The sequence below is a fragment of the Megalops cyprinoides genome, chromosome 4 (assembly GCF_013368585.1).
Source record: "Megalops cyprinoides isolate fMegCyp1 chromosome 4, fMegCyp1.pri, whole genome shotgun sequence".
NCBI classification, from domain to species: domain Eukaryota; kingdom Metazoa; phylum Chordata; class Actinopteri; order Elopiformes; family Megalopidae; genus Megalops; species Megalops cyprinoides.
In genome coordinates this window covers 28,248,021-28,274,392 of record NC_050586.1, presented here as the reverse complement: position 1 = coordinate 28,274,392, position 26,372 = coordinate 28,248,021, and the positions used below count along the sequence as shown (strand labels likewise).

Sequence of the window (26,372 nt, the reverse complement as noted above, 5' to 3'; positions counted from 1 at the left end):
TTGACACGATGACACCGAGGTTTCACAAAAAATCCCAGGATTCCTGGAACAGGTATATGGGCGTGTCTTTGGTACCGCAGGTGTCCTATTCCTTGTAACAACAGGTGTGAGAACGAAAGTAGTAACGTTTTTTTTAACAAGTACGTCAGGTCCCATGTAAGTCCACATCACTAGGCTACATATGACGTTCAATGTGTTTGTGGCATTGCATTGCAAGAGCATTACAGAGACAATCTTTTGAACAGGCAACAACAGTAGGCTAGTGTACTCACTGTGACCATTTGCCGGTTTTTGGTTTCACTTGGCTTAGAAGCAGGTGTGAGCTTGTTCAAATATATAGTGCGTTCACCAGCGCATTTGTGTTTACGGTTGTCTTTGAGAGGTTGTGACGTCGTATGTAGCATCAGAGACCTGTCCTCTGCTGAAATAAGCAGCAAAGCCAGTTTTCCAGGCTTCGTAAATATTTCTGTGGGTTCCAGGGAACAACAGCATCCGTGGTTTAGTAAATCTAAGCGACGTGTTGCCTATGACATCCAATATCAGCCCCACGCGTTCCCATAGAAACTTGTTTTCTAGTCTCTAAAAGCCTTTTATGTTCAACTACAGTACTCCATGTCGATGGCCACGAGTGGTGAATGATACACGAATACAAGTGACTTGTGGATGGGGGAAGATTCACCCTGGTTCATGCTTAAGATAAAGACAATACTGTACCGATTAACAATTATTGCATACGCGGGGTAGGTAACCGACTGTATCCACGTCTAGGTTATTTTCTTTGTACACACCTAACACTCAATATTTCTCTTCAGGTAGGATCGCTACAGAACAGAAATCCATGGATTTATTAAGGAGCAACTTTATTTGCAGATGGTATTTAATATTGTCAACTAGATTAACAATTTCTGCAAGCCATTCACCAAAGCCTTTGCATGAACCATTACATCTCTTAGCAAACGCTCTCTGCTGCTCACCCTAAATATCTTTAAAAAAAAATTTCATGTTCATTGTACAGTTAGACATTTATGATTCAGTTTAAGTGTCTTGCCAATGGACCAACAGCACTGGCCCACTGGGGAAATAAAAGCAGCAACCTTTGCTTGGCAAACCCTACCACTAAGCCTTACTGTATCGTGTAATGAAATACCTTACCTGTGGGAAGTCAATATGAGCAAAAAGAGTGTTATTTCATTGTGTCAGTTTCTATATATATATATATAGTAATCATCTTAGTCATCATCTCCACAAAAGACAAACCTAATAGGTTTGAATGTTGTCTTTATTCTCATTCAAGTTATTTACACAGATACAATCTGAGTTATACATCTTTATATTTGAGGAATTTTAGCATAGAGTATATACACATATAAACTTCAAAGCACTTTTTCAGCTACACGTAAAATATGAGAAAAGAAACGTGAGTTGAAGTGCGACCCCTGGATAAACAGACACAAGCTTAAGGACAAAAGAATCTTCTGTCCATCTGTACTCCATAATCCGCCAAATGTGCGGAATATGATCCACGTGTATGGTTTAAGGAAAGCCGTTACACAGACGCAAATACTGGCTTCTGGGAGTGAAAGAACAGATTTAACTGAACCACTGAATCTAGAAAGAAGCTGTGTCAACTAAAATGATGAGCAGGTGTGAGCTGGATGTGAAAAATGTGCCATTTGCTGACAGTTATTGGCATCTTCAACTGTCAATTGCTTGGTGAACCCTAAAGACACTAACAGATCCTCTACTGTAATAAGTCGATGGTAGCTGAAATGATGGCTACAACACTATACCATTATAGCATCAGGGAGAATGCGTTCCATTTCCATGAGAAAAAAAAATCTCAACACTCACATGAATGAACAAATAGTAATATTACATAATATTGCCTGTAAGTGGGTCAAATACATACATTTGTCTGTCATAGTACTTTAATCTGAGTGCTTTTTTCCAATCACTGTATTAAATTACTACTTCTACAGACAGTGCACACCTCACTTACAGAAACTGATTGTACAGTGTTGGGGTTTTTTGTATGGCTTTCGCAACAGGGGTATGTCAAATGCTAATCTTTTAGGGAAAACTCTCTTTTTTTCGTAAAAATCAGAACATTCTCTCTTTGAACTTTCGGTCAGGAATGAATCAGATGTGACAGTTCCATGTTAGAGTTGAAAATGACAGAGAATTCTCTGGAGAGCAGCTTGTGCAGGCCAACGCCGTCGTGCGCGTACACCCATCTCTCGCCCGTCCAGTCGTAGCGCTTTGGCCCGCTGGAGAGAGGAACAGGAAGGGGTGAGCGCGAAATCGGGATGACCCCGGCAGGATGAGGGCGGGGTCCACACCTCACCTCTGAAATCTCTGGATAAGATTAATCATCTAAATACTGATTGAAAACATTATATTCTCATCCACATAGACAGATGTTTTGCATTTGAATACTGGTTTGCAGCTGAATACTGGTTTGCATCCTCACCCTGGTTATTCTTAATGCAACTCTTCATGATACCTGCCCTGCCAGTGTTGCTATTATTTATGATTATTATCCTTGATTATGATTATTTACCTTGATAGCAAGGACCCCAGATGACTCATTGAAAGTACCCCTGATTGGCACACTGTGGGGTAAATGTACATGCCAACTACTGCCAGCTACTGCTGTAGCAATGCTCTAAAATGTCAGTACCAGACACATCCAGTTGGGTTCAAGCTACCTAACCTCACAACTGTAAATTGATATCAGTTAGTTTTCAAGTTTTCTAGAATTACAAAATGAACAACAGAAACATTGTTTGGTTTCAAACATATAAAGCAAACATTAAATGCATTGGCAGGGCTGATTTGTTAATGCTTGGTTTGTCTGACTGAACAGCTTTTCTCTATTCACATTTTCCAGGAACCAGCTCCCAGTCCCTTTTAATGAACCGAAACTGGAGAGGGCCATAGTGTGAGGTACAAACTGCATGTGCACGCACCTCGTTGGAGAAGAGAGCCAGATCTGCCTGTTGGGCGTCTGCTTGTTTATGACATAAGTCCCGTGGTCGCCGCCCACTTTCACGGTCAGCACTCCACTCTGGCAGGGGACAAAAAAGGAAAAAAAAACACAGAATGAAGTGCCTTTCACAATTGTGGCTGGACTGAACACTAAATGGAATGAGACCATATGCCTCACACGGGAATGAAATCCAAATTCCGACTCCTCTGCTAATTTGGAAACAAAACCCCGGCTCAACAGGAGGATTTGTTGCACAATTTTCAGCATTTCTGATTGGTGGATCAAAATTCTCCATTTTACCCAGACCTCTGACATGTGTAACATGCAGCTACACTCCTATCTAGTAACAGCAGTCCTCCTCTTGGTCTAAATTTGTACACCACAATTTACCCCTACACAGGAAACCTCAGTAAAAAAAAAAATTCAATGATGTCTGCTGATATTATGCCATATTATGATGATATTATGCCATAGCAATATGTTCTAATACTGCATACTGTAATTGCTGAAACAGGTTTATTTAAATTTTTCCTTGCAAACTGATTGATCATACTGCAAACAAAAGCTCATTACAGTTGATGACATTAGTAACTGTCATTCCACTCAAACGGGGGCTTAGGTAAGTGTTGCAGTTTCTCCGTCCCTCCATAATTCTTGATTTAATCTCCGTAACAACGTTGACAGTGCAACGGTGGAGCCTCGTGTCCTGGAACTGGCTGTTCAAGTGGTACAAATTATGCAGAGCACGTCCCATGTGCTGTTTCAACGCAGAGTGCATTGGCTTCCAGCCTTTGGAATCTGAATTTCCCTTAACAATAAATAACTTGAATACTGTACTTCCAGTAACTGACCCTACCGGGGCACTCTGGCTGAATTAATTTTTACACAATTTCCATTTCTTTGGAGCCGGCGCTAGACCCCCCGGCTGCCTCGGCACGCTGCGAATCAAGCCATTAAACCCTTAATTAATACCCATTTCCCCGTTAAAGTAGATTAAGAAAAGCAGATTAGCACTGAGCCACTACATGCAGCGGCTAGGAAGCCGGACCTTCAAACCTGAGTGTCATGGGTTCAAATCCCAGCTGGCCCACTGCTGCTGTAGCATTTAAAAATCCATCAAAAAATCCAAATGCAAAAACAGTTTATTGAACAATGTATAAAAAGTTGTCAGATTAGAATGCTGGTTTCACAGAGGAACTGATACAGACCAACAACTTACATTTTAACATATTATCCTTTCGTATGGCTAAACAGATTTAGGGACTCAGGTATTATGTTCAAAGGTATTCAGGTCCACTCTGAAACTGAACCTCTTATTATGATCCCAGTTCCTTAGTCACAGTGCTACACAGACACCTGTGACATGGTGCATGTGACAAATGAAGCATGCAACAACGTGAGCTTTGTCTGCTCTGAGGTTGTCTGCAAAGAAATAAAAATAAACTGAATTAAGCTTAATCTAGGATGGGTGCCAGTGACTGTTGTGGTAATTCAGCTCTTTCTATCTCCTCAGCACTCTATTGCTTAATATTGGGTGACGACAAGGTCACATACTTCTTATGCCTGTCGAAGCCGGATATAGCTCCAGTCCCAAAAGAGACGTCATGAACACATTACATGTCTTCACTGTACTGTTAGATAATTATAGTATGTGGTTACCTGTACACAATTTAAGGTAACTACTGTATTTGCCCTTTGAGTGTTTTACTTACCATGTTGAAAAAAAACAACAAAAAACTAATCTTCATTCCCAACCGTGACTATATTTGCATTTAGTCAATGCATTTAGAAAAAAAACATCAGGCATTGAGACCTTCCCCACTCAAGTTATAAACGATCCAGGCCCTTGACACAGCTTACAGTCAGTGTCCTCTGACACGTCAGCTGTACAGCAGGTGTCTACGCTATGCGTCTCATTTTCGGGTGCACAGTGAGGTCTGGGCTCGCCTTCTGCAGATGAGCCCGGGGGCGTCAGCGTCGGTTACGCTTTGTGAGGCTTTCTGGCGGCGGCCGACAGAAAGGTTAGCTGCCAAGCCGGGAACATCTCCCAATCCGTCTGCTCGAACGGGACATCGCCTGTCCTGCCGAGTGATTTAAAAAATTGCGGTAGCATTAATCACCCTCCTCCTACCCCCCACCCCACGGGCCTCTGGGGAGTGGTGTGGCTGCCGAGACTGTTATAGATCTCACTGGCACTTTTATCCCCCCCAGAAATCTGAAAGGCAGTGCCCCCACCCCCCCCCCCCCACCCCCCCCCCCCCCCCCCCACACACACACACACACACACACACACACACACACACACCCCATACCATGACGGAATCCTCGCAGCTCACTGACGGTGCAAGAACTGATGGTGGACGTTCTGACACTAATCTGACTGGTTATTGGAGGCACAGCTGACAGTGTGAATGACCTACCCACCAATCAGCTCACCCTCTTGTCAAAGCAAGGAAAGGGAGGGGCGGGGCGGGTGCAGGCACTTTCTCAAGGGCACCCGCCAGCACACACTTCACGGGAATCTTTTCTTTTAGTCTCCGATTCCCTTAGGTGAAAAAGGGCAAACTAGAACAAAAAGTAATCCGTCACTTTCAGCCCTGTCCTGTATTTATGCCACTCTTAATACTCTAGAGCTTTGTCTGAGACGGTGGAGATAGGGGTGGAGGGGAAGGGAGTCGGGCTATCAGTCTTCCAGATGACAGCTGTCAATCAGTCCACCTCCACCCAGGCAGCAGCGCAGGCTCAGCCAGGATTCTTAATGGTGTGGCATGAGGTTAAGTCCATCATGTGTCCCGTGACAGATCTGTCATTGGGATTAATGGTAAGGGGCGGGGCTTCGATCACACAGGGCTGTGTTTTTGACTGATGTCTTGTGCATTCATCTCCTCTTCTGACTTACATCCTAATTTTTTTTGACCAAGATCAGTCAAACAGCTGCTCCTCTGTGTACTTGTAGTTAGCATAATTCCTGAGAACGTTAAAGTACGGTTTTTCATCAGTCATTCATCAGACTGATCTGTCTTGGCCAATAACTTTGTCTAGATGTGTCATTTTTTTTCTACACCGGGGCCAATGATCTTTCAGAGGCGTTTGTTGCTGAAGTGTTGGGGTCTTGAGTATACTCTCTGGTGTTTCGTCTTTAAAAAACTCCCAGTTAGTTGTGCCCTCTGGTCTGGCAGAGTATGACAGTCTAAGACTCATGCACTAGACCACTGTCCCATGTCTCTGATCCACAACACCTATATTAGCCTTTCAGCCTGCATTTAACCAGAGAAAAAAAAGAAGCTTCCTGATCACTTAAAATGCTCTCTCCAGTGGAGACAGAGGCATTGAGTAAAAGAAAATATTGCAGAAAAAAAAAAAATAGACCAAGGAGCACTTTTCACCAATGTATTAACAAAGACAAGATGGGAATAAAAAGGGTAAAATGGGTCGAAGGAGGAATCCAAGGCTTCCAGCTCTAAAATATATAACTATCATTAATATCACCAGGAGAACATAATCGCAACCAACTTTCTATTTTTGAGTGCCTCTTTCGGTTTCAGTCTTACCAGTCAGGGTCAATGAGGTACCCTCATAATCAGCATCGATAATGTGCCCTCTTTCCCTCCTCTTCCCATTCAATACCTCCCCAAGGGCCATGACAAAACTGGAGCCTCAGGGCAATGTTTGATCAGCCAAAGCAAGCTCCTCAACAGCTCACTCCACCGATTTTATCCACAACCTGGTTAGCAGAATGTAGCTGGTTTATCGACACACTGGCAAACGATGCTCCACATTTCGTTTGTTACATTTTTTTTTTTTCATATTACTTTCAGCAGTTACTCAATGCCCCTGCCTCGTTTTGGCAGAGTTCTGGAGAGAGCAACCCAATTTACGTGATCAAGAGGCTTATTTTTTTTCCCTGATTGCTGAAACTGCTGTTGAAAAATTAATGGTGGCACTGTGGGTCAGAGAGATATGGGACAGAGTCACAGTGCACAGATGCCTCGGTCTCACTCCACTGGGCCCAGCCAGACCACCTGCTGGACAGCCCTAATTGCATGCACTAAACTGGGACAGAAATCAATACCGAAATGGGGCCGAAAAAACAAGTGCCAGGCCCCTGGATGTGGTGGAACCGGAAGACCCGCTGCTGCTGTTCAGTAATTGATATCAGAGAACGTTCCGGTCTGTCATGATTTGGAATGGCTACAAGTTTGTACTCGGTTTGTAATTTAGGTGAGCTCAAACAGCAGTGTGCTGTTCTTATTCACTCTCCACAACAGCACTACATCCTCCAAGCTAAAGCTGCGCACTGAGACACACTGCAGAATTCAGAACACACACACACACACAATTCCCCTCTCTCTCCTTCTCCCTCGCCCTCCCTCTCTCTCAGCAGATGACAGCTGGCTATTGATTGGGTGTTTACTGCCCTGAGAATGTCACTGACAAATGGAGTGGATGCTGATTATTTCATCTCGCGACCTCGCCTTGGATGCTGTAATGGGACCCATAGCGCCACTCCTTGATTTCAAGACAAGTGCACAGTCATGATTTACACTGGTGAAGTACTACTTCATTTGTGGTTAATTCACTGCAAGTGATGTAAAATGCAGCTTATATAATGCCATATGCTGTGTTTCACTATTTCCATCAATATCCTCCATCATTGTTCATGAAATGTGGTTAACCGCCATTTTTATTTAAATAGCGTGAATGAAGTCATTCAGCTGTAGATTCCTTAAACATTTAAGCCCTCTGTTCAAGACAAACTGCATCTCCGAACTGACTGGATTATGTTACAATTGGTATACTTAGATTTTCTTTTGCAATTCAGGTGCCCAAAATTCCTAAAAGTGTTTCACAACAGGTGTAAGAGGGGAAAGATGTTGGCTGAAAATATATGTCATTGGTTTTTCCTTAAATTACATTATATTATAATGAATTCCCTATAGGCTTTCTTTTTAACGTATATAGATTTTTGCTATTTCTAGGCCAACAGCTACATCTTGTGGACAGTTCATGAAACACACTTCGAAATGATCCGTCATGAACTGGCGATTCAGAAAACTCTAAACTTACAGAGAAGGTGACGTCGTACTCCGTGGATGTAAAAGACTCGTCCATCAGGTCCTCAAAATATTCAGCCAGGGCATCCAGGGTCTCATCCGCCAGCTTCTCATAGGTGGCCTCAGAGATCTCACTGCGGAGTCAAAGACGCTGCAGTGAGGAGAGCTGGCACCGATGGGCACAATGCTTTTATTAAACACCCCCTTTGGGAGCATTCCAGAGGTGTAGGGGCAGTCCATCCTTTTTTCCCCCTTATCTGATCACACTTTCTATGCTTGGCTCCTCTGCCCATTAATGGATATGCATATTGCTCTGTGACAAAGAAGGGGCATGACCTCATCCCATCTCTTGAATTAACAGGTGAACCAATTAGATGGATGAAAAAGTGTATGCTTTTAACTATATTATGTAACAGAGTACAGGTTCCATTGCATTTCGTTTGCTCATTGGTTCAGTGGAAGCTCTTGCCTTGGGTGACTTGCAAAACTTGCATCACATATATCAACCATTCAAGCACCGCACTTGGATAAAAGCGTCTGCCAAATGAGTAAATGTAAATGTAAATCACACAGGAGCCCCTGCCCGTGACACAAAGTAAACCCCACCTGGCAAGCAGATAAAGCCGGCGCAGGGTGCCGTCCATGTATGGTGACGGTTGTGGAGCGTCAGTGAACTCTACTTGAACGCAAGTACCAATAACATTCGTAGCACTCAATGTCTCACAAGTGTGTACACATTCATCAGACTGACTCTACCTGTTGCAAAGCCGGTTATACTGCCATTAGTGGAAGACGGAATGGGGAAATGGCAAACAGGCTACATTTCTCGTATTGACAATTAGTGATGAGCGAGAGGATTCATGAACCCGGTAAAGGACACAGCTATCGCGTCTTCAGCAGCCTACGGAATGAATCATAATGTTTTACTGTGGACAGCAAAGCTTCGTGATTTTTTCAACCAAGTCCGTGACTGACAGCACATCGTAGCTCATCGTACGGTTCGAGGCCTCATCACTATAAGCGACTCTACTTCAGTTAAATTGAGTTAAACTTCAGTAAACCACTGCGTGTCCATACTCACTCAAGACAGATATATAACAATATAATCAAATGCATTACCTAATCTGGGATGCATGTTCTGCATTTGTAGAAGCTGATATGTGGATACTTCTCGTACGTGTTATCCCCTGCAGTCCTGCATCGTACAACTGAAAACAAAAGCCACATTCTTTCAACTGCGGAAGTAAACAAGTTGAAATTACAACCGACTTTGGCACATAGTTGCAACTCAAATAACTCCCTAACGTTCACAAATGATTTAAATAATACGTTTTGGGTACATTTATTCATGTACATGTTAGACAATAGCATCATGTAAGTTAGCTAGGGCGAAGGAAAAGGGGGACAGTGCTTTCTAGAAAAGAAATGACAAAGTAGATAGCTACATGGAACCAAAAACAGTAACCAGTTACCACAGACCACAATCTCTATGAATAAATAGTTAGCTAATGCTATCTACCTTCAACGATGCGGTTAGTCGTTGTGCTGTTGATCCCCCACACCTAGAAGAAACTGCGGAAAGATTGTGCCGAGGACCGCAGTGGTTCTGATGAGGAAAACAACAACGATAAGAGATTGTTATGATAAACATGCTAGCTAGAGTCAAATGTGTCGTATGAAGTCTCCTGCGCCAGTAACAGGGGCTGTCAGTTAGCCAACGTTAGCTACAACGTAGCAACCTTGGTCGACTAGGCAGCTCAAATTGATAGCTAGCCAACAAAACAGACACTTTAGCCAGATGACTGACTAATCTTCTGTCGTGGTTAACAGTCATTTTATTGACAGGCTGGTTAGCACCAGAGCAAGCCAGATAGCTAAGCTAACAATGTTCGCTAACGAGCCCGCTTGCTAGCAAGCTCAGGTTGTCATTAGCAAACTAGCTAGCCGGCGAAACTAGCTGGACGTTTCCTCGTAACGTTACTCACTTCATTAGACAGGAATCTGGTCGTCCTGGGAGAGGTGTTAATACCACATGAGTCATGTTTTGTGTTCAGGTTACGAATAAATCGATAAATGCACAGTCTCTTACTTGTCAACCTTGACATGTTCATCTACCCGCAATGTTACAGAACCGACACACGCGAGTGTCTTCGAATCGATTATTCCAGACGCGATTATTCGCGCCTGCATACAATCTCGCGTGACTTGAAAACGTTCAAGAGCGCCACGTTTATTTACAGGGGTGCGTGTTCGCATTTAAATCTTAGTAGATGTAAAGTATAGATTAGTTTATTAACTTCATTGTTTAATGGCGTATTGACTGAAAAGTACAGAATTAGTTTGAGATCAGTCGGTAGGCACACATAATGTCCTTCATCACCATGATGATCACACTCATTTATGCATTTGAAACAGTCCAAAATAAATGTAAAAATGAAAAACCCAAGCACTGTTTTCTTTTTCATCACTTTAATAGAGAGCCACAAAGACAAGTAATCCTTTGATATCGGGTGCATCTGAGTGCATGGATTTGAATATCTTATCAAAGCACACATCCCCTTGTAAAAAAGCACACATCCCCTTGTAAAAAAGCAAACAAACATTATCTCAGGTAAAATAAAAACGGATTACCGGTCGTACCTAAAATGACGGGTACCACTTCCACGATTGAACAGACAAACTGTCCGTGGAACAACTTCTAGCTGTTACCAGTAGACGATACGAGGGGGGATGCTATCCCCTTTGTTAGCAAAATGACCAAAATGCATCCCCCTTGTTAACCTGTCATCCCCCTCTCCATCCCCTAGTTAGTAGCAGAGAGAGTGCTACGTGTGCATCCCCCCTGTTAAAAATGAACAAATCACCTACTGGCTGTTACTGAATTTGGGGATCCCAAGCATAGCCCATGAATTTACCTGTTTGTTGAGAGGATCTTAATTGTCTGTCTGGCGTCAGCATGCAGTTTTTAAAACAAAGGTGTGCTGTCTCCTTATCATATCTTTCGAACCACTTTCAAATTTCTGTTCAGATCGATTGTCATGGGGCAATGGAAATCTGTATGACAATATCATCGAGTTATTGTATTTTTGTATAATTCCTCAAAATGACACATTTTCAAAGATGAAGATTATTTTCTCATTAAACTTTGCATTTATTTGGAAAACGTCAAGGTACCTGTGCAAAAAGTGTAACACCTCGATTTTCCATTAGAGGGCGCACAGAATCGAGGTGAAGAGTCACGAGAACACCTCAGGACAACACTTCGGATTTGTTGAATGATTCAAATACAATGAAACATACTCTTGGTTTTATGTTCTGCAGGGGATTACTGTTGTCTTTTTAAGCTAGCGCAATATGTTGATATATTTACGTAAGGCTGCTGACACTAATTTACAAATTTCCTGCCACTTGTGCATCAGCAGAATAACCATTGGAAAAGACCAAACACTGACATACAGTATAAGTGTGTTTTATTTCACATGTAGTTGTACATATTTTCTATAAATACAGCTTTACATTCAGACATTAAAATATTTTCATCTTCAGCACACTGTAAGTTTATTCATGATTTAATAAATTATGGTCTCCAAACCAACAATGGTGCAATCATGAAATTTGAAGATATGTTGACACTGTCTGCAAGGAATAATTAAACAGCTTCGGTTTGGTGTTCAAAACACCCTACTGTTTAGCATTTCACAACATGTGACACACACGCTCTTTTAGGAAAAGGATATCCTGAGAAAAAGCATTTTCAGACATAATCCTCCAGTCCCATTTTCTTTTTTGCATCAGAACACCTCTAATCTGTCTGCCTGATTTGTGCATCTGTCTTCACACACACTGTACATAACGCACAGTCCACAGTATGTGTGAACACATATAAAATATGCATATTCACCCAATCAAAATGTGTTTAGGTCTGAAAACTTGACCTAGGCCACAGAGCATGACTGTGCGTCTTACATACATACATTTCATATTATGCTGATCAAAAGTGCTATTTTCACAACCGTAGTTATAGTCCATCTCCCCCCTATAGCTCGGCTTTGCTCCATCTTGCTCCCAGACGGCAGTATCTCGGGTCCTTTTGACAGGTATGTTTCCTCTGCTGACTACAAGAAGGGGTGTGTTCAGGCGTCCATAATGTCATACAAGTGTCAACACGTCACCTCTCAAAGCCACCCCTGTGCCTTTTCCTTCATTTGGCTAGTATCGAAGTGGCTAAGTGAAGAGTGTGAAAAGTTTATAACTTCATCCATTAGCATTGTCCTTCAGGGAGAGATAGGGCCACTGCTATGACCTCATGGTTCTTCCACTTGACGAAAAAGCAATCACTGTAAACGTTTTTTTTCTTTCGAGACAAGCGACTACAGAGCAAGTGCAATAACTTTGGACTGAAGGAATGCACTCTGATCAGCAGGGAAAACAGAAAACATTCAGTCAAACATAAATATATATTTTATATTTATATACTCTCTTCAAATATAATTAACAGGAAATATTCTACAAAAAGTACATAAGACCAATCTAACATGCTCTAGGAAGCAACACTCAATCGTGAAAGTATGTGAACGCAATCTAATGAAATGGCATGTAACTCAGCGATGACTTTCTCTTAAGTGATTGAGTCTGTTTGTCCGGTCTGTAATGTGCGTGTGCCCCGGTCCACTCTGAATTTGCAACAGCCCGCAGTGGGACAACAGCAGCTATTGCTTCAGCAGTTTCAGACAAGGCCATTGGGTATGGCGCTGGGGGCCCCTGTGACCACAGGATGTGCCCCTTGGCTTGTCCGGTTGAAGGTGGCGACTGTTGGAATGATCAATGGGGGGGAGTTGGTCGAAAAGATGCAGTCATCACTCCCACCCCTCTTTACTGCAAAACACAAGAAAAGGGCAGTGTTGATGTCACAATCACAGACATGATGTCAGAACACTGTATATCGATGTGCAGTATATGTCCAGTGCAGTCCGTTAACATTACACAATGCTACTTCTATGTGTGTGTGGACATACAATAATTCTAGTAAGTTCCATGGCAATCAACGGAAATAACCACATGGATGCAAACTGGGTCCAGACATATTGGCTAGCTAAGAACTGAGTCAAATTTGAACATAATTTTTTATCTATTATAACTAGCTGTTGGGAATCAAGAACACAGTGTAGCTATTTTTAAGCGCATCTCTTCAGACTGGTCAGAGTGATGTCATGTACATCATATGGTTCTCTGCACTGATCCAGTAATTCTATATACATGCTTACACAGCATGTTTCACTGTGCAAACACAACTGCAGCATAGATAGAAGAGGAGAGAGCGGTGTTCTTTCGGCCCTCTTCTAAAAAATGCTTATTAATGATGTATCACCATGTCCTCATGCATCATCTCCGTTACATGGCCAACATGCGTCCAATCGAATAGCATGACAGTATGTCATGATATGTCTTCTGATCCTGTACTGTGTTCTCATCCAGTCAGTGTGGCACCGACTGCCTCATGCCTTCTGAATAATGTACAGAAGGCCTTTTACATGGTGCAACACTGCAAGCATTCACCTGATGGAGTTAAAACATCTGCATCACAGAACAGACAGGAATGTGGCCTTGTAAGGCACTGAAACCAAGCAAGTCATTCATGGTTCATAATGGGTGGCACAGCCACCAAATTCTGGATGTGCGGATGAAGTCACCCTCACCTTCAAACTCAGACCTGCATTTCACTCTAAGAACCAGAGGGCAAGAGCAGTTGAATCCCAGGTGTAATCATACTCTTGAGCAAGTAGCTTTGCTTTGAGTGAACCAATTAAGGCATCCAGCTGTACAAATGGGATATAGAATGAGACGTGGCCCGATTGCTGGGAATCTGCTGAACTAATCGATGTGTGATTATATAACAATGTAAGCCTCAGGTTTCTGATAATGTATTTTCTGCTCCCTGAGTCACTACAGTTGACGCAAACACTGGATTTAAGCGCAACTCCCCTGGCCGCACGGCATTGTGGGAACTGTGGATCTGTGTGTCATTGAGTTAGGAGGAGCTAAAGACCCATGTCCAGCAGATGTAAGCAGGAGGGAAAAGCAATGTGAGCAAACAGGGGTCTGGTGTTCTGGGTTTTTTTTTGTTTTTTTCTTTTCTTCACCGCGTCCCTTGTCGGTTCAGCAGAGACCTTGAGGACTCCACTCTATTTGCTAAGTTTCAGGTTGTCATGGAAACATGATAGCACACATACTTGGGCAGAATACAATTGAAATGATGACGTCAACGGGACCAAAGGTTAGCTTGACTGTGAAACAGTGTCACAGAAACAAACAAGAAAATGTATAAATACATGCAAGGCATGGCCCAATTCCAAAAAAAAACCCCAAAAAGTTGTTAATTCTGTGTGTAGCATGAAACCACCTTAGAGAATCATCATCATAACCACGCAGTAACTCTGGCGCTGACATGCATTTGACTGTTTACACGCGGTATGGAGCCCTCGGTGGAAAGTGTAATCAGCTTGCCTGTTGATCCCTGGCGCTCCTCTGAGACAGAAGCCGTGAAATGAATACATATCCTTATGTTCCAAACCGCCAAGGTCAACACACCGCCGCTCATTTCAATGACTAGAAGGTATCGAATGACGCAAGACGACACAAACAGCACACACACGAACGGGTTTAAAGAGAGCGATTCAGGGAGAATACTGAATGGTCTGCATTCATGACGGTAAACTCAAGTTTCTCTCTCCTCTGCCTGCTCAGTCTTAGAACTGAAATTAGAATGTCGTAGGGAAAGAAAAGGGGGTGTTTCTCAAAAGATGTCCTACTTCCTGAGATCTTAATTAACAGTTGAACTCAGGCGTGGTGTACTGAGCTGGGGTGAGAGGGGAGGGGAGCAGGGCCCGGCCTGGAAGCAAAAACATCTCAGCACAGGAAGGGGTCAGAGGAACAATGGGAGACAAAGGCCAGCTCAACAGGAGAGTACTGAACATGATCCGCAGAACAGGTTTGGAAAATGGAGGGGCAGAAAATACCACCTACCATCTCCCTGAGATTTTTACGTTTCAGTTGAAAAGGAAGCCCATTGGAGCTGGCTGAACTCCACCTCAATCAGGAGTGCATACGAAGCACATTAGAGGGCAATCTCTACCACAGCCCTCAATGGCAGTTAATATTTACTCAGCTCACACTTACCAAGTAGACATCCAACACAGAGCCGTCATCTCTGTCCATGTCCAGCGTGCTTTGCTCCGACGTCAGGCAGATGGCACTGTCCTCCAGAGTGAATGTAGAACTGGAAGCCAGGTCATCTCTGAGAAAGAAAGAAATGGAGAGAGGAAAGGAGGAGTAGAGGGAGAGGGAGAGGGAGAGGGGGAGAGGAGGAGAGGGAGAAGGAGAGAGGGAAGGACAGAAAGAGGAAGAGGGAAAGGGAGAGAGAAGGAGAGGCAGAGGGAAAGAGGAGAGTGAAAGAGGGAGAGGGAAAGGGAGAGAGGAGGAGAGGGAAGGGGGGAGGGAAAGGAGAAAGTAAGAGAGAGGCAATGAGGGACAGAGAGAGAGAGCAGGGGAAGACAATACAACAATTAGACATTCAGATGTAGACAGATAAACATAAGCACACACTCTTGCCTTCAATTTTCAGCAGGTATAGTCAGCATATTCAAGCCTAGTATCTGTGAAATCAGTTTCAGATACAAACAGGTATCTACACCCCCAAAAAAACATGGTTACAAACAATTGTGAGGATCTTTTAAAATCTGGGGCACAACAACACAGGTTTTTGCAACTTCAGCTTGACCAGTTTTAAAAAAATAAAGTGTCAGTTAACTGGATCAGCATGAATCCACCGGCATCCATCTGCACTTTAACACTGGAACGCGTTTATGGTTCACTGCCTGTAATTACGGCCTCTGCTGTTCCTACACTAACCACAGTGGCGTGTACTGCCTGCCCTCGTGACCGCATCTTTGACACCGCCGCTCCCAGTTACACGTTGTTTGGGTAACTGGATGCCACTCATTAACGCTGGCTAAACCTCACCCGCGGATCAAGCGGGTTTCTCGCCACCGTTCAGGTCCAGCGATTTCTTTTAAACGGGCGCTTGACTCGGGCCGCAGCAGATGGGAGGCATTGTGTCTTACTGAGGACAAACACAGAGCAATGAAGGCTTAGCCCTGGCTTCACGACCGCCCCGCTGCTGAACAGCCGGTCCTGATTCCACGAAAGCCTTAGGCACTCCTGCTGTCGAAAGGGCAGACAGAGCCACCTTTGCTCTCGAGGCTGCCTCCGCGACACCCTGGAGAACGTGAAATGTCCTCATTTAGAAAGTAAAGTATAAAAGCCCCGCCCTCTCTTGTGACCTTTGAGACTGCTTATTAGCAGAGGACAGTATGACAATGTGCAAGCCTGCATATGAACCACTCCAGCGACAGGGCTTCATTAGCTCAGCGACAGGGAGACAGGGGCCTATGCCGACAGAGCCACTCCTCCCGCTGAGGCAGAAACACCCCCCCATGTAGCTCTGTTCAGAGAACAATGTCTTGCGCCAGGCATACTCTGCGCTGCTGTTTAAATATTTAGCAGGCTTTTTCAATGCAGTGAAAGCCAGGGGGAAAAAACATGTGCATAGGCAGGGTTCGGAGCCCAGACGGTGTGACTGACACCGAGGCAGCATTTCAGCAGAGGCATGCCGCTTGGAGGTGAGAGACGAAGACCGGTTGAAACCGGGCATGTATTCATAGGGATGCAGGTTCGACACCCCAGTGGGGAGTTAGAGTCCACAATGAAAGCCTCTGCCAAAGCAACTAATACTTGACTGCGTTTAGTCAGCAGGAGATTTCCTGCAGTGCAACAGGGGAGTGAAGGGAGGCCATTTACTCAATGGATCACACTAACCAGGGTTTCAATTGTAACTGTACAGGTGAGATTGCACCTGACAGGCAGGTGTCAGAAACACCTGTCCTCCCTGATGAATTCATAAATTCAGGTGGGATTACCTGTCCTCAGAGCGGGTGTCCAGGTACTGGTCGTTGGTGTAGAGGGAGGAGGAGGAGATGGTGGTTGCCATGGAGGCGGCCTCTCGGAGGGATGAAGGGGGTGGGACCAAGTCAGGGCGTAGGTAGGAGCCGAACACTGTGACGGAAAAACAAAAACTTGGTTTTCAGGCTGAAACGCTGTAGATTCCCAGAACAGACTCTCATCCCCCTTAGTTCTGCACACATTCATTTCAACTTGCTGTTTCTATTGCAAAATCTTCTCTTGCATCCTGCAGGACAATAGAGTCCACAGATCTACACCTGCGTCCAGCTATCATTATCTTTGTGATATTCAATTAAATTAACTTCTTAAAATCACACAGTAGCTTTCTGCTGCTTGTTTAATTTGAATCCAATAAGTTCCCTCACAGTGGGTGTTGCACACCTGTTATCCAAAAGACTAAAATCAACATCCTCTTACCTCCTGTGTGGTTTCGGTGAAAAAGCAAATCACTTTGTGTAAAAGCTCTCCTGCTCTTAACAACTACGAGCTGATAAATAATTACACGCTGAATTTCCTGCCAATTAGTGGAGCCTGTGAAAAACACTCCCACTGTTTCCACAAATGTAGGTATTAAGTCTGACATAATTAACTGTGTCTGATTTCAGAGCTACAAATGCTGGACTGTAAAAATCCAAAGCGGACCACAGAGTGAGAACCTGTCATGTGACGGTTTCCTGGCTTTAAAAACCTCCCGAGCATCAGCACTGGCAGGGAGTGAACGCATCTCTCAAGCGTGAAAGCACCAATGGGCAGCTGTTTTGCCTGTCGCGGACAGTAACACGGAGCAGACCTACGGCCTCTCTCCGGGGCAGGGCTTGCTTCCGTCACAGGTAAGGCTTCCATTATAAATGGGCAACACCGCAACAGAAGCAGCCACTTGCACCGCAAAGGACCATGACCTGAGCTGATGCAGGTTTGTACTGTGTCTGTTCATGATCAGCAAGGCTAAGAATAGCTGTTCAGCTTTTCTCGTCATTCGCAGGAAGTTGAGGTTTGAAGGTGTCTCAGAGTAAACATCACAGCAGCGCAGATCGCACCTAAAGTCACAAACCACTTCCCCATCACTTCCCCACCAGGGTGGCACGTCAGATGGCTCATCGGCCACATCCTTCCATTTCTGAATTCGTAACAGCGTGCGTGAGGGGAGTGAAGACGAACCAAATCCAGAGAGAGACAATCTGTCTGTGAGAGAGAGTGCACACCCCTGCCAACACGCACATGCACACACACAGACACATGCGCAGCCATGCATACATGCCCACACTGATAACTCACAGAGGTGTGCACATGCACATATGTACATATGTATACACAGGCACAGATACGCAAATACATGTATTAATGAATGTGCGCACACTCAAGCATGCGTGCGCACACACATGCACAGGCACATACACAGACCCACACACCCACTCATGCATAAACTAACACACATACACACACAAAGGCTTGCCAACTTTCAGCTCAGTTGGAAAGCACGTTGATAAGATCCCCCACCCCACTCTAATACTTGAGATTTGTTTTGTTAGAGGTTAGACTGATAAGATGCACCTACACCATGCAATGACCCAACACACTATTCTCCTTTAGTGCTCCTTTATTCTTGAGAAGTACGCACCCATACATCAAACCCTTTGCACATACTGTCCCAGGCCCTGCTTCTGACCTTGGTAATCTAACTGAGGAGTCCTATTGCATTATGGGACAGTAGCAGTGCAATCAGGAATTTGTGATCAGTCACAATGGCATGCTGTAGCTGATTATCTGCAAACAGTAGTGATTGTGCAGGACAGCAGCAGTTAGGGATATGTGTTCAGCAAGGGTGTACTACATGTTGAAAGTCCATTGGGAGATTTAGGTAGTCAGTAATCCACTGATCTTTTAACTAATGTAGATAGATTGCTGGTGATACTACTGTACTCTAGCTGTTCAATGACAATGCGATGTGTGGAACAGCCGAAGTGCATTGTGGGAGTTGTTGTCATTGACAGAGGGAGTCTGTCAGGGCTGTCTGACGAACAGCATTGTGGGATATGTAGTCACTGATAGAATAGGGCTGTCTACCTTGTCCGTCCAGACTGGCCAGGCTGCGTGCTCCACCTAGTCGGTCCTTCTTGTCCTCAATCTTGTCCTCACTCTGGGAGGACAGGATCTCCTGTGAGGATGACTTCAGAGCTGGGATGGAGCTCCTTGTCCTCTTGGAAGGAGAAAACCGGATCGCTGTCAGAGCAGAAAGAAAGAGAGAAATGCTTTTCATGCCCATAATACAAGCGGAAATTGAAATTGAGATTTGAGATTGAGATTGTTTCTCATGTTTGTCATAGCAATAAAGCCAACTGAAATTGAAAATTGAGAGAAAGGGAGAGAGAATGTTTTGCATATTTGTCATGCCAATAAAGGAAAATGAAAATTTAGAGAGAGAGAGAGAGATAGAGATTGGGGGGGGGGGGGGGGTGAGAGCGCACATACTGTTAGACCTTAATCTAACATAAAAGCCCAGAGACCTCTGTATCCTCTGTGCTGCTCTGTATCTGAGAAGCCCTGTTAGGGGCCCTCCGAATGCAGGTCAAGCCAGGGACTATTTTAAAAACAATAATTGTTGAGGCAGCCATATGTAGCACTGAGAATTGACACATAACCTGAATCACTTCAACAAATATTCAGCAGTAAGAGTTGATAATATGTCAAATGTGAGCCATGCAAGTCACCCAGCAACACTCAGTCACATGTGAGATTAGTACATAACACTAAACAGCCATGTTATTACTCCTCCACTCACTCATGAAATAAAATGGCAGCCTTTACCCCAGCATTTACACCCCAATTTAGCTACGAAACAGATGACAGAGATAATAATCTCAGACTGACAGGTCATTAGACCATTTGCTAAGGATCTTTTCATCCATTGAAAAAGGCATTTTGAAAACGGCAAATACCGGGCTAAATAAATCCAGACAGCTTTTTAAGTGATTCCTAAAGTTCCCTCTAAACAAAGAGGAGGCCCTAGGCAGATCAGGCAACAGAGTGCTCTGTTCCCTCGCTGAACACTATCTCCTGTTATGAGTACACATGGGACTGTTCTCAGAAACCTCAGCACTTCCATTACAGTTCTCGTTTCATCTGAACATCTCTTGGGAGTTCAGCACTGTAACTTATCTGCTGGTTTTTAGGTGTGGTGATATTCAGTAAGCTTTTACATGGATATTCTAAGCGTACCCTACTGTACGCAGATGTTTCTTATGGGACTTATCAATAAAACAATATAAACAAACTCTTACATATAAACAAATGCTTTCTCTGAGTTTGACATGAATTTTGGCTTTCTCCTTTTGTCTCAATTGAAGGAATGAGCCACTTCACGCTCTGATTGAATCTTCCACTGAATCAAGTCTGGATTTCAGTTTTTATACAGTGAGAAACCAGTGAAAGTTTAACTCTTCGCTTATTCACACATGCACAAAGCCAGGTCACACAAAAACCTCAAAGTGGACACACTCGCAGAAGCACTGTGCGGCACAGTTCTAACTGAGTGATCGTAAATATCACAATACAAATTAAAAATTTACTGATTAATCGATTGAAAATAAATAATTTGCTTAGCATGGATTTATTCCATGTTGAATTTATTTCCCTTGAGTAAAAAAAAAATTACATTGAATTAAATTATGTTGATATCAGAACTTAGAAGGGACTCTTCGATAGTGACACCCATGTGCTCAAATCTTTTGTGCACCTTTTTATTTTTAGTGCTAAACTATCACCAAGTGTAGACAACAAAGAACACTCAAGATTCTTGCACAACAACACAATTCTATTTACTAGTGATAAATGAGTTGTTGTTGTTTGTTGTTCACAGACTTTCCTATCACTTGCAGCATTAGCCTTTGGGGGAAAAAAAAATGTAACCTTTGTTCTTCCTTAAACAGCGACACAGACCACTTACGCTGAATCTTTCGGAACACTGTGGTGCTCATGAACTTCAGGAATCTGTTGGCATAGAAACCGGGCCGGTGCACGGAGACAGAATCCTGAAACGAAAACAAAAGGGTCTTTGAATTCAATATTCCAGTTAGGTAAAGTATCTTTTGTTTTATGATTTCACATGAATAGCCTGTATTCATAGCGGCACAGGCATCGTAAAAATTAACTTACACCGTCATATACCAGGGCCTTCCAGGAGTGCTCCAGCTTCTTAATCAACCTTAGAAACAGAGACCTCATCAACATTTCCAGTAAACTCTAACACAGGCACATAAAAAATGAGGGTAACACAGGACAATAAGACTTGCCATTCAACCTGTCTCTGTTTATCACTTGCCTACTTGTCTATCTAGTTTGGCATTGAGGAATTCCATAAATCTCAGAAGGTTATTGTAGACAATGATACCTCGTTGTTAGAAGAATTACATTCTAGTGTGAGAGACTAAATATACTTCTGAGTTCACTTATACTTGTACCCCCTGGCACTGTTGACAGTACTTTGCTCTGAACAGGTTCCCTCTAACTACCTTTTTAAAGATTTTAAACACTTCAAATCAAATTCCCCCGAGCTGTGTATAAATGAGATTACATCATATACCAAACCCCAACCAGATATACATCACATACATCAACACCAAACCCCAACCAGATCCCCTTGACAAGAAAACAGGGTTAAAATTCATTCGAATGTTATATAACTAACCGTGCCTCCAGGTCTAATCCTGTTATGATTCATGACAGTGAGGTTTTAAGGAAAAGAAATTTTGGCAGATGAAAAAAACTGTGATATAAGAATGCAAATGAGACCAGGTGGTTCATGAGTGACAGCGCAATACCCTCTGTGAGGGTGACATGTATTGTGGTCAGCTTTGATGAGCGGACACATAGTGGGTGAGTCTCGCATTCATTCCCTGTTCACGCCCCACAGATTCACTGCTTTGACACTTTTTGCTTTTGAAGTCTCATGCCTGTCACCAAAACAACCTCCCATGGTGCTGTGCAAAACCCAACGCTTGGGTTGGTGAATGCTAACTGATTTGGTTAATGCTAACAGAATATGCGTCGTCTCGAGTGTTTGGATATGGACACTCTCTTACTCAGCACCATTCACTCCTGCTACTGCCCTGCTAAAATCCCCCAGAATCATCCAGCCCTCCTGGATTAAGGTTGATATTGATCCTGGCTGCTCCTTTTCAACAAAACCCAGTTTACTAAGAGTGTCTTTCACGTGAAGTACTTGTAGCACAGTAGCATGTTGATAAAACCCTACAAATGTCTCACCACCTTCTCTCTCATACCTGTATGGCAGCAATATGTCCAGAGTAAGCAGAGAGAGCCTTATTAAATGCACTTGCATACCTGTACGACTGCAATATGTCGATAATCCCCAGAAATATGAGCAGCTTCTCGTCTTTGTGTGTCTTGGCAGGAATTCCCCCCATTCTGTGAAAAAAAGGAGAAGAAACATGAGGAAGAAATATAGCTGTGTCGCCGTGGCGCGAGATGAACCTTAAAAGGTAACGCTGGCCCAGGAGCCTCAGAACATTAAGCTGGAATGCAGTGCTATGGAGCAGCAGCAGTTCAGATCTCAGTGCAGAGAGACTGTTATTCTGCACTGATGAACAGTGTGAAGTTAACCTATTCCAGACACCTGCAAGAGCATGTGATGTCCAAATCCACACCACACACAGTATTCTGTACATCACACAGCAAGGCTGTTAGAACCAGATTTGTCAGGTGCTACAGGAAAACACTAATGTCCACTGATAATTGTGACAAGGCATCAAATTACTTAGCAGAAGAAGTTCATCAGCTGGGCTGATCTTTGTCTAAACACCAAGCACATTAAAGACCTGTTGAGACTACTGCTTTCTGAGGACTGTAGGTTAGGTATCTGTGTGACAGACATGAAAGAACTACCCATGGCACTCGTCCACACAAGTACATGTGCACACTAAGAAAAGTGAGCGTGCCTCATCCCACCACAGGGGGCGCTTGAGCGCGCAGGGCTGGGGCAGTATTGTGTCTGTGTGTGCTTATGTGACTCAAGGAGCAACGCTAGAGGAGTGTGGATACCTGTGAGAAACTCTTTGAGTGGAGGCTGAGTATTGTTCACTGTGCTGGTTTGGGCTGCTGCTCTGTGGTGTGCTGTAATGAACTGCTATGTGCTGCAATGTACTGCCGTACTCCGTGTGCCACAAAATTCAAAAAACCAACAAAATATCTCTGTGTGATGTGAAGGGTGTGGCCGACTCACGTGTCATCGGTGGTCATGACCTCTCCCGCCTTGCCGTCACCCTGGATGGACTCCATGGCTGTGGAGTAGAGCACCCTCTGGCCCACAGGCCGCCTGCCGTCCCCGCCCGCCTGCAACGCCTCCTCGTCTCTTGGACTCTGGTCCAGAACATGGACCCCCAGCAGTAGACTGTAGTCCATGATCTTAAAGCTCTCCAGCACCTGAGCAGGGAACAAGCACACAATGATCTTGAAACTCTTCAGCACCTTTTCAGAATTTGACTTTGAAGTGCTTTAACCACACCACCACCCGTAGCCTTGTGTGTTTCTGTATTTCCGTTCTGCACGGTTACGTCCTCTTGTAAAATCAATCAACCCTGAATCACTGAATGAACAGAGATGTACAGTAAGGGTTAGGTCTCAAATTTCCATTGCATTAGCCGCTGGCTCTGAGGGGCTCGGGCCTCTCAGCTGCACGCAATCTGTGCAGAAGCCTCTCCGCTCTCCACCCGAGCGGAACGCTGATTTGTATGAAGAGTGCTCTCTGAAACAGCGGAAGGCTGAGACCACAAACTAGGTCAAGGACACCATGCGTGTCACCCAACCATCACGGAGAGACCTAATCCTGGCAAAATTTACATGGCCCAGGAAAATCAGACTGACCACACATGACAGCACACACACACACACACACACACACACACACACACACACACACACACACACACACACACACACACACACAGTGGTCCAGGGGACTGAACCTCCATGAAGCATTTTATCAAAGTAGAAAAAAAAAAACATTTTACTTCAATTCATCTGAAGTGTGTGAATGTACTTTTAAGCACCAGTTACTAAACTTTTCATTCTTAAATAAGCTGCTGCAATCACTTTGGCACTCACCTGCTCCAATGTTGCTTATAAAATTAGGGCACTACGCAATTCATCAACTGGTACTCGGCCTCAGGTTTAACTTCAACTACACCCGATTAGCCTACAAACTGAGCCACCTCGCTTGGTGTGTATTTTAAGCTCCTCCATTTGTGAGGCAACATTTGAGCAGAAATGCGTGCTGTGCATGCCAAAAACCTGAGTATGGATTTCCTCCTCATTTGAATATTTGCCTAGCAAATGAGCACTTCTTGTGTACACCTGTTTCAGTCTCACCGTGCGACTGTGTGTGAGTGTGTGTGTGTGTGTGTCTGTGCGTGTCTTTGCGGGTCTGTGTGTCTGCATGCCCGTGTGCATGTCTGCATGTGTGTGTGTGTTAAAAAGAAAAAGTGCGGCCGTGTCACCTCCACGCTCAATAGCCCTGCTGCTACACGAACAGGCACACAAATCACCCCTTATTTCCGTGTCTAAATCATAAAAACCAGGTGCCACCAAACAGCAAACAGGCGCCAGGCATTTCCAGCCCTCTGGGTATAGAATAACAAACACAGTTGTGCCTTTGTGTATGCCATATTATATTTTCATGTTTGGGCTTGTCCCCCTTGCACAGCTCGATATCCGATACAATACAGACAGCAAAGCTGAAAGGTGCAATGACCTTGGCTGAATGACACGCCCGCCATGTCACACGAAAAAAAAAGCACCCAGGACAATGGAAGGGTCTGTGGGTTAATTTGAGTTTCTGTGGTCAGGCTGTATCACCATGTCAAGCTCACGATGTAAATGAACCCTGCAGGCCTACTTTATCACACCCAGCAGAGCAAACACACACTCATGCTCAAAGATTTCCTTGCGTCAGAGGAAGAGTCACACCAAGGAGCTTCAGAGGGCCAACACCCTTTCAGCTATGCTACCTGCTTACAAGTAAATACTTTTTCATTGTCTTGAAATGCCAGTCACACCACAGGGTAAAATGTCTCTAATCACTATGTCATGGTGATATTGCTCACAACTGTGTCTGACACTGTTACGTAAGATGATACAGCTGGCATTGCTGGATCAGGTCCTATGTATTACCATCAATAATCATCGATTCCTAATCATGATCATGCATGGCAATTATCAGCAGAAAGAAGCAGCTGTTGTTTCATCAGTACCGTGATCACAGGGTCCATCATGACGCAGACCACCTTAAAACTGGATGGATGAGATGGATGCTCACTCCTGAGGAACACTCATTCCAGTCACTGTGGGAACCCCGAGATCCTCTTCTCCATGCAGTTCAGTTCAGAAGTGAAGAGACAACACACTCTGCTCAGGACCGACTGCAGTGACACACATACACGACTGACCAGGTGTCCAAATCCAGGGGTTTGGGATGTTGTTGGGGTTTACTGGCTACATTATTAATTGGCTCACCTGAGCAGGGTATGTTGTCTCCTCACTTCTGAAGTGAACTGCCCTCTACACACACAGGGACACAGGGAGTATTACATTGTAATGCTGTAGACTCTGCTTTGCATTTCCTCTCTTCTCAGAAGTGCCCACCTCATACAAATACTCTCTATGTGAATAAACAAATGGAAGAAGTGCAGCCTATCTGCTCTTATACCCAGAACCCATATATCAGCCTATGACATGACCATACACAGAGATTATATGTAGTCAGCCATTCATTTTATATACACACATACACACTCACACACACATCTATCATGAAAATACAGAGAGACTATATGCATGCAGTGATTCATTATACACACACACACATTATATTAATTTATTATATATATATATATATATATATATATATACACACACACACACACACACACACAAGAAAACACTGCAAAAGTGCAAACAATAATTTATCTATTCATGTGAAAACACGTGAAACATGTGAGAAACATTCCATATAAACTAACCCTGTGACAACATTTAAGGAAAAAAAACCCAGTGAGTAAAACTCCAGCCAGTGGTATTTGTGGGAAGAGACGTGGCGTCTCGTCGAGGTAATTGCCCTTCTGGAGTCTGAGAGATGGCATTACTACTCAGCTTGTGTTTTCATTGAATTAAGGAACCTTATGACAGGATGAAGGAAACAATAAGAGGTCCTTATTGTTCAGACTTCCCGGCCACATTCCTGCTTCTAGTTCCCTTACATAACCGCCGCATGTTTTTGGAGAGGGTTTCCAGTCGGCCGC

The 26,372-nt window shown here is 43.9% G+C and overlaps 2 protein-coding genes across 4 annotated transcripts in view; both read right to left on the bottom strand.

Moving 5' to 3' along the window:
- Positions 1 to 1,265: 1,265 nt before the first annotated feature.
- fxn (frataxin) lies at positions 1,266 to 10,202 on the bottom strand. 2 transcript variants are annotated; one of them, XM_036527016.1, is made up of 6 exons: positions 10,029 to 10,202; positions 9,563 to 9,649; positions 9,163 to 9,251; positions 8,057 to 8,177; positions 2,970 to 3,067; positions 1,266 to 2,267 (listed from the first exon to the last, which is right to left on the bottom strand). In XM_036527016.1, the coding sequence occupies exons 1-6, from the start codon at positions 10,152 to 10,154 to the stop codon at positions 2,129 to 2,131; spliced, it is 660 nt and encodes a 219-aa protein (XP_036382909.1). In that variant the 5' UTR covers positions 10,155 to 10,202; the 3' UTR covers positions 1,266 to 2,128. The 2 variants fall into 2 exon arrangements, with proteins under 2 accessions (XP_036382909.1, XP_036382908.1); XM_036527015.1 differs by lacking the exons at positions 1,266 to 2,267; positions 2,970 to 3,067 and adding an exon at positions 4,403 to 5,070.
- Positions 10,203 to 12,641: 2,439 nt separating this feature from the next.
- Positions 12,642 to 26,372, bottom strand: part of pip5k1bb (phosphatidylinositol-4-phosphate 5-kinase, type I, beta b) — a 43,855-nt gene continuing 30,124 nt past the window's right edge. For both annotated transcript variants that reach the window (XM_036527377.1, XM_036527378.1), the window contains 8 exons: positions 23,300 to 23,499; positions 22,402 to 22,485; positions 21,214 to 21,262; positions 21,005 to 21,089; positions 19,126 to 19,281; positions 17,019 to 17,154; positions 15,220 to 15,337; positions 12,642 to 12,918 (listed from right to left, as the gene is read on the bottom strand). In XM_036527377.1, coding sequence (XP_036383270.1) covers positions 12,916 to 12,918; positions 15,220 to 15,337; positions 17,019 to 17,154; positions 19,126 to 19,281; positions 21,005 to 21,089; positions 21,214 to 21,262; positions 22,402 to 22,485; positions 23,300 to 23,499 — 831 coding nt within the window. In that variant the 3' untranslated portion in view covers positions 12,642 to 12,915. The remainder of the gene's footprint in view (positions 12,919 to 15,219; positions 15,338 to 17,018; positions 17,155 to 19,125; positions 19,282 to 21,004; positions 21,090 to 21,213; positions 21,263 to 22,401; positions 22,486 to 23,299; positions 23,500 to 26,372) is intronic.

Excerpts from the sequence above, each read along its gene's own strand:
- fxn (XM_036527016.1), bottom strand. The coding sequence starts at position 10,154 with ATGAACATGTCAAGGTTGACAAGTAAGAGACTGTGCATTTATCGATTT. Across the intron at positions 9,650-10,028 it reads CCAGATTCCTGTCTAATGAA|AACCACTGCGGTCCTCGGCA; the intron begins GTGAGTAACGTT and ends TTTCCTCATCAG. Across the intron at positions 3,068-8,056 it reads AGTACGACGTCACCTTCTCT|AGTGGAGTGCTGACCGTGAA; the intron begins GTAAGTTTAGAG and ends GTCCCCTGCCAG.